Genomic DNA, 6,948 nt, shown 5'->3' on the forward strand with positions numbered 1-6,948 from the left:
TTCTGATAAGACTCTTAAATTGCAAGGAAACCCACTGCTCTCATTTAGCTCTTCAGAGAGAAGTTCTTGCATGCAGGAGAGGGCACCCCCATGGCTGTGACCCTGTGACCTCCACATGGGCATCCTGGGCTCTGAAATGGGGTGTATCCTGGCAACAGTGCTGCGGGAACCTACACTCATGAAAGGTTGTTGTTTTAGTCCTCCCAGCAATCACATCCTGTGTGTGCATGTGGGGAAAAGGAAAGGAGGGTGATCTTAAGGTAAGAAATCTGGGATCAGGATTTTAGCAGAAGCAAAGTACTGGATCTCGGACGGCAGCTCCTGTGTGGGGCACTGGAGAGGTTGGGGGTAAACTGGACACAGCCCTTTGATTTCCGTGGCTCACAGTGCTCACGTGATTTCACAGTGGCTCGCAGGAGCGAAACACACAACAAGCCAACTGTGCTAACGGCTGTGTGAGCGTCACGGTGTCAGGGTGGTCAGTGCTGTGGAGATGCCTGAGAAGGCTGCACCGTGGAGGAGGTGTATATGAGCTGGGCCTCAGAAGACGGGTGGGAGAGAAAGGGTGCTCCAGCCTGAGGAAAGCAGGAGAAAAGGGAGGGGCAGGAGTCTGTGGGGTTCGTCCACCAGCAGGGAGTGGTCTGCTGTGGCTGGAGCAGGCCAGCACAATGGGGTGTGTAAGAGGTGAGGGCAGGCACAGGCCAGAGCCTGATGACAAAGCCCTCTGTTGTCCATGCCATTCCCACCTGGTCTCTCTGATGGAGACAAGGGTGGGGAAGAGAAAAGCAGAGTCAGGTGGTATTCCGCCTTTGATCTGCCTGAAAACTCTCCCCACACCTGTATCCAGGGTCACAATTGGAGGTTGCCAGTTCTGTCAGAGAAGGCAATGACAACCCACTCCAGTACTCTTGCCTGGAAAATCCCATGAACGGAGGAGCCTGATGGGCTGCAGTCCATGGGGTCGCTAAGAGTTGGACATGACTGAGTGACTTCACTTTCACTTTTCACTTTCATGCATTGGAGAAGGAAATGGCAACCCACTCCAGTGTTCTTGCCTGGAGAATCCCAGGGATGGAGGAGCCTGTGGGCTGCCGTCTATGGGGTCGCACAGAGTCGGACACGACTGAAGCAACTTAGCAGTAGCAGCAGTTCTTTCTGTAGCAACACACTCAATAAACACCAAGTTCTTATAATGAAATCTTAAATTAAGCTGCAGGCTTAATCCAGGCACATGAAGTCATGACCTAGGAGAGATACTTCCTTTTAACTTCTGCTTTCCTGACCTCAAGTTTTATTTTGTCTTTATATGCCAGGTTCAAAGAAAATCTAGAAGTTTCTAAAGCCCAGAGAGAGGGATATGACCAAGGTCACCAAGAGACAACGGGATGACTGTAAACACTGAGGACTGTAAACTTCGGAGGGCAGAAGGCACATCTGCCTCTGCTGTGTTCCCAGCACCCAGCACATAGTAGGTACTCAATAATAATTTCCTGAATGAGTGAATGAATAAGCCATCACACTCAGGCAGTTACTTACCTTTTGGCCAAACTTCAGCAAGAGAATCCCTACCTTAAAATGTTTACATGGATTAGATCTATGGTTAATGACTGACCCAGATTAATCAACTACCCTTGTATGTTTCATAAACTCCCTTAACAATGATCTCGATTTACGCTGGAGAGGAAGAAACAGCACAGGCTCTGGGGAGAAGGGGGTCATGACAGATGGCTGGAGGTCTTGTCTGGAAGGCGGGGAGACGGATCCAGCATGTGCCCCTGGTTGAAGGTGTAGTCTCTGATCTGCAGCATTGCTCGGAGACTCATCAGACCTTTCCTCTGTGAGTCTCATCTGGACTACACAGAATCCCCATTTTTCTAAAGGAAACTGAATCTCAAAGCCCAAGTGACTTGGTCAACATCACACATCTGGTTAGTGCGGAACCTGTTATGCAATGCTGGGTTTTTGAATCATGTGTGGACTATCTGTTGAGGGACTGCCCTTGGCAGCACTCACTGTGTGAGATGCTAGAAGGAAGGTGACAGAGTCTGCTCCAAGTGTGGCAGAGGGGACAGGTGTGCAGCACAGGAATAAGGACGGTGGCCAAGGGCTGTGGGAGGAAGAAGGGAGAGCTAACTCGGCAGGGCTCATGAGGCAGAGGAGAGATGAACCACGCTCTGAAGAGGAGAAGCAGCACCTCCACTGGGTAAGAGATGGGTACCTGCCTGCAGAAGGGAACTTCTTGGGCAAAGATGTAGCTCTGGGAAGACATGGTTTCTTCAGAAGAGGGTGAGCCCATCGGCCCCTACAATGATAGATGCAACTGAGCAAGAGGAATGAAGGGGAGCTAGAGTAGGAAATGGCAACCTGCTCCAGCATTCTTGCCTGGAAAATCCCATGGACAGAGGAGCTTGGTGGGCTACAGTCCACGGGGTCACAAGGAGTCGGACACAACTGAATGACAGCACGCACGAGGGGGAAAGATCCAGCACCAAGAACAGTAGGACTCTACTGCTTACGGGACACTGGCCTCACAGGCAGTGTAGCTGTGAAGGGACTGAGGGAGGGGTGATCTGATCTTCTGACAAGTTAAAGTTTACCATCAGCTCCTGTTTGTCCCTCAGACCAGGGATCACAGGGGCCACAAGACAGCTTTCCATCTAACACTTGACACTTGGCTCTCTCCTGACACTGGCATTTCCCAGGGGGCTGAGACCAGCTCAGAAGAGCCATGGAGGCTCCTGGGCAAAGACTGTGGTCTCTTCCCACCCTCCCTTTATAGAGCTGGTTAGTGACCCAGGACACCTCTGCCAGATTAGAACCTGCCCTTCCCTTCTGTGTAATATTATTGTCAATATCATTTATGCTAAAAAGCTATATGGAGGCCAAGAGGAGACCAACTTGGCTTTTAGGACCACGGTTAAATGTTGTGACCTGTGGCTCTATTGGCATATGTATATTGTTGTATATTATTTTAAAAATCAATGCATGGTCTCTGATCTTAAGGAGGGATACAAGAATAAGGCTTGTACATCCTATGCAGTAGAAATGTTCAACCTTTATGCCCAAAGGAATGAGGTGACCATCACTCATCACCCATCTGCCTTCCCAAGTTCATCCCACTTGAGAAAGAGGAGCAGCACTTGTCACAATTGTGGCATCTTTTTGTCCACGTATTTTTCTTACTGCTATAGCCCAACATCTAAACAACACCCAGCGCAAGGCAGGCACTCAACAAATCTGCAGTGAGTGAATGAATCTGAAATCCTATGGGCATCATTCAGTCACATGAAGGCATAACCTAGTAAACGTGCTTCCTCTTAACAGCCAAGAATCCCGTTCTATTGTCTCCACAGAGCCCTCCTGGGGAAAAGAGAAGAGCCTAGGTGATTAGAATGGACCCCATCTCCTGTAAGTTACACCAGAACTACAGAACTGAGGGGGCTGGCTTGCAGACCTGAAGTCCACTCTCTCATTGTACTGATGGTGAAACTGAGCTCCAGAGGCAGGGCTGACTCACCGCAGGCAACACATCCACGTTGCTTGGCTCCCAGGCCCACTGGTGCTTAATTCAACATCTTCGTGGTGCAGATGGGAAAAGAGGGAGAATGAGATGGATGGAGAGTGAGACTAATGGGGCAAACCAGACGCTCGTGACAGAGTTTGTTCTGCTGGGGCTACATGACCACCACAACCTAGAGATGGTGCTATTTGTGCTCTGCCTGGGCATCTACTCTGTGAATGTGCTGGGGAACGCCCTTCTCATTGGGCTGAACGTGCTGGACCCCCGCCTGCACACCCCCATGTACTTCTTCCTCAGCAACCTCGCCCTCATGGACATCTGTGGCACATCCTCCTTCGTGCCTCTCATGCTGGTCAACTTCCTGGAAACTCAAAGCACCATCTCCTTCCCTGGCTGTGCCCTGCAGATGTACCTGACCCTGGCGCTGGGCTCCACGGAGTGCGTGCTCTTGGCCATGATGGCGTGTGACCGGTACGTGGCCATCTGCCAGCCGCTTCGCTATTCAGAGCTCATGAACCGGCAGACATGCGTGTGGATGGCAGCACTGAGCTGGGGGGCAGCCTTTGCCAACTCCCTTCTCCAATCCATTCTCACCTGGAGCCTCCCCTTCTGTGGCCACAATATCATCAACCACTTCTTCTGTGAGATCTTGGCGGTGCTAAAACTAGCCTGTGGGGACATCTCTCTCAATGCACTGCTAATAATGGTGGCTTCAGCTGTCCTGACGCTGGTCCCACTGCTGCTCATCTTCCTGTCCTACGTGTTCATCCTCACTGCCATCCTGAGGGTGCCCTCCGCTGCCAGCCGGCACAAAGCCTTCTCTACCTGCTCTGCCCACCTCACAGTGGTGGTGATTTTCTATGGGACCATCTCCTTCATGTACTTCAAGCCCAAGGCCGAGGACCTCTACTTGGACAAGCTTCTTGCATTGTTCTATGGGGTCGTGACCCCCTCGCTGAACCCCATCATCTACAGTCTGAGGAATGCAGAGGTGAAAGCTGCTGCCATAGCTCTGCTGAGTGGAGATCTCCTCTCCAGGAAGATGGCCCGCTTTCCTGTTGTTCTCTAAGTCCGTCACGCGGGACAGGCTAGTTACACTGTGGTCACGACTTCAAAATTTCAGTGGCTTAAAACCACAAAGGTTTTTCTTCTTGCTTACGCTGCAGGTCCTCAGAGGTTGGTTAGGGGATCTAACTCATCTTCTTCATCCTTTGGGCCTTAGGATGATAAAGTAGCTACCACATTACTGGTCAAAATGGCAAAAAGGAAGGGAAAAATGACAAGGCCTGGGAGGATTCTTAAAGCTTCCACTCAGAAGTGAGGTGTTACTTCAACTTCCACTGCATAGGCCAATGCAAGGCACAGGCCAGGGAGGATCACAAGGGAAGGGGATGCCCACCTACCCCATATATCTGGAAGGAGAGGAAAGACTATGGAATTTCTGAAGGGGCTGGTGAGGACCCCAAACCCTACAGTTCACCCAGGAGCTACTAGAGATTTCTAGAGCTTCCATTTCCGACCAGTTGTCCCTCACTGGCTGCTGTCAAGTTAATCATCCCAGAGAGTGCTGGTAAGCAGGCATGTGGAGACTCTGGATTGGGGCATTCTAACCAGGTCAGATCCAGGCCTCACAGAGCTTTCTTTGCTCTCAGGTTCTGGGTTCGGGTTGAGCACGAGAGACTCTGGAAGAGATGGGAAGGCAGAGGCAAGGCTGCGCTGAGGTGGTGGAGCCCTCACTTGCTGCCAGTGCAGCCCCTCTGGCTCCTGCCAGGCCACCTGCAGCTGCTCTGAGGCCTGAGCGACGGGAGCTCCAATGCAGAGAGTGCCGGCTCCTCCTGCGGGTCACCAGTGTCCCTGAGTCCAAGACAGTGAGGGCCAGACACGGGTTCCAGCGTGTCCTCCTGGGCGCTAGTCTGTCCTCACCTTCCCCTTCACGCCACCCGAGAGCAGCTTCAGACCCGACACCAAGCACAGAGGCCGAGCGTGGCACTGATTCTCCTGCAGCTCCCACAAATGACAGCACTGTTCTCCACAACAAAGCCTTACATCGCTCACACTGGTCCTGCTACTTTGGCTAGATCCTGGCTGATTCACCACTCAAGAACCTATGTTTGCCCCCCATTATTGGAGCAGGAAGCCCAGATTCTTCAACTGAGTCCTCAGAACTGGAAAACCCGGCTCTGCACCCTGTCAGCCCGACACCCCATTCACCTCTGCACACAGTCGACCCCTCACTAGTGTCCATACTGTGTCACATCCTGGTTTGTTGCTCGTGCTGTTCTCTGGGGAGACCTGGGACTTTTTTCAAGCAGCTTAGACACCATCTTTCTGACATAGCCTTTCCTGGCCTTTTAAAGGGGTTCTCTTCTTTGCGTCCCACAGCACTTTGTTGGAACCTTTCCCTTGGTATCTATCCCTGTCTCCTTTGCATCCATATTTCACAACATATCATGGGGGCCTCAAGGGCAGGACTCTGTGGGGAGCTGTCTCAGCTCACACAGAGCTTTCCCAACAGAGGGTTACTGAACTGAACTGTCACTCAGAAGCCGTCACATGTCACACCTGGGGACTGGATCCTGTGCTGCTCCAGGCACTCAGGGGCTTAGTCTGAACGTGTGGACAGACACGAGTGGGGAGCAGCAGTATCTTGTGGTCATGGCCCTGCCTTCCAGGAAGTCACCAAAACAAGTCAGGATACAGCAAACAACCCCCATTTGGGGAGCCAGGAGACCAGGATTCCAGACCTGGTTCAACTGCTCTGTCCGGCAAGGTCTTCCTGCTGGCCCTTCCCCTCCCTAAAGACACCTCACATTTAAACTACCCACAGCTGAACTCATCCCTCTGCCCCCAAATGTGTGTTACCCTCTCAGGGAACAGCACCAACACCCCAAGTCACCCAGACATAAACCAGGCAGTTATCAGAGGCGTCCTCTCACCCTCACTGCCCCACACATCTGATCCATCACCATGGCCCAGAGCGTCCACCTCACAGCTGCTCCCAGGTCAGTCCTCTCCTTCCTCTAACGCCACCATCACCTTCTTTCTCTGAGTGTACAACAGTTGTGCCAAACTCTCTAAAATCCATCCTCTGCACTACTAAAAAAAAAAAAAAACCTGTCTGAAAAAAGAAAACAGAAAACCACACCAATCTGATCATGCTACTCATCTGATTAAACCCCTCCAATGACACCATTACCCATCTCTCCTAGGATAAAGGCCAGATCCCATCTACCTGCCCAAACTCATCACTGACTGCTCATCTCCACCCCACTCCACCCACAGACACCTTCCAGACACAGTTCCCCATGAGTATCAGTCTTTCCTGCCCCTCTGTCTCCCCCTTGCTGTTGCCTCTCATGTCCAAACACCTCTGGATCTTTAGCTAACATATATTAGACACTTATCACACACCAGGCTAGGCACTATAC

The 6,948-nt window shown here is 51.6% G+C and overlaps 1 protein-coding gene across 1 annotated transcript; it reads left to right on the plus strand.

Annotated features, from left to right (window-relative positions):
• Nucleotides 1-3,605: 3,605 nt before the first annotated feature.
• LOC138434557 (olfactory receptor 13C4-like) lies at nucleotides 3,606-4,589 on the plus strand. The gene has a single exon (XM_069579376.1). It carries the CDS (start codon nucleotides 3,606-3,608, stop codon nucleotides 4,587-4,589), a length of 984 nt encoding a protein of 327 aa, XP_069435477.1.
• The last annotated feature ends 2,359 nt before the right edge of the window (nucleotides 4,590-6,948 follow it).

Source organism: Ovis canadensis, chromosome 2 (genome assembly GCF_042477335.2).
Source record: "Ovis canadensis isolate MfBH-ARS-UI-01 breed Bighorn chromosome 2, ARS-UI_OviCan_v2, whole genome shotgun sequence".
NCBI classification, from domain to species: domain Eukaryota; kingdom Metazoa; phylum Chordata; class Mammalia; order Artiodactyla; family Bovidae; genus Ovis; species Ovis canadensis.

Coding starts and splice junctions, on each gene's coding strand:
- LOC138434557 (XM_069579376.1), top strand. CDS start 3,606: ATGAGATGGATGGAGAGTGAGACTAATGGGGCAAACCAGACGCTCGTG.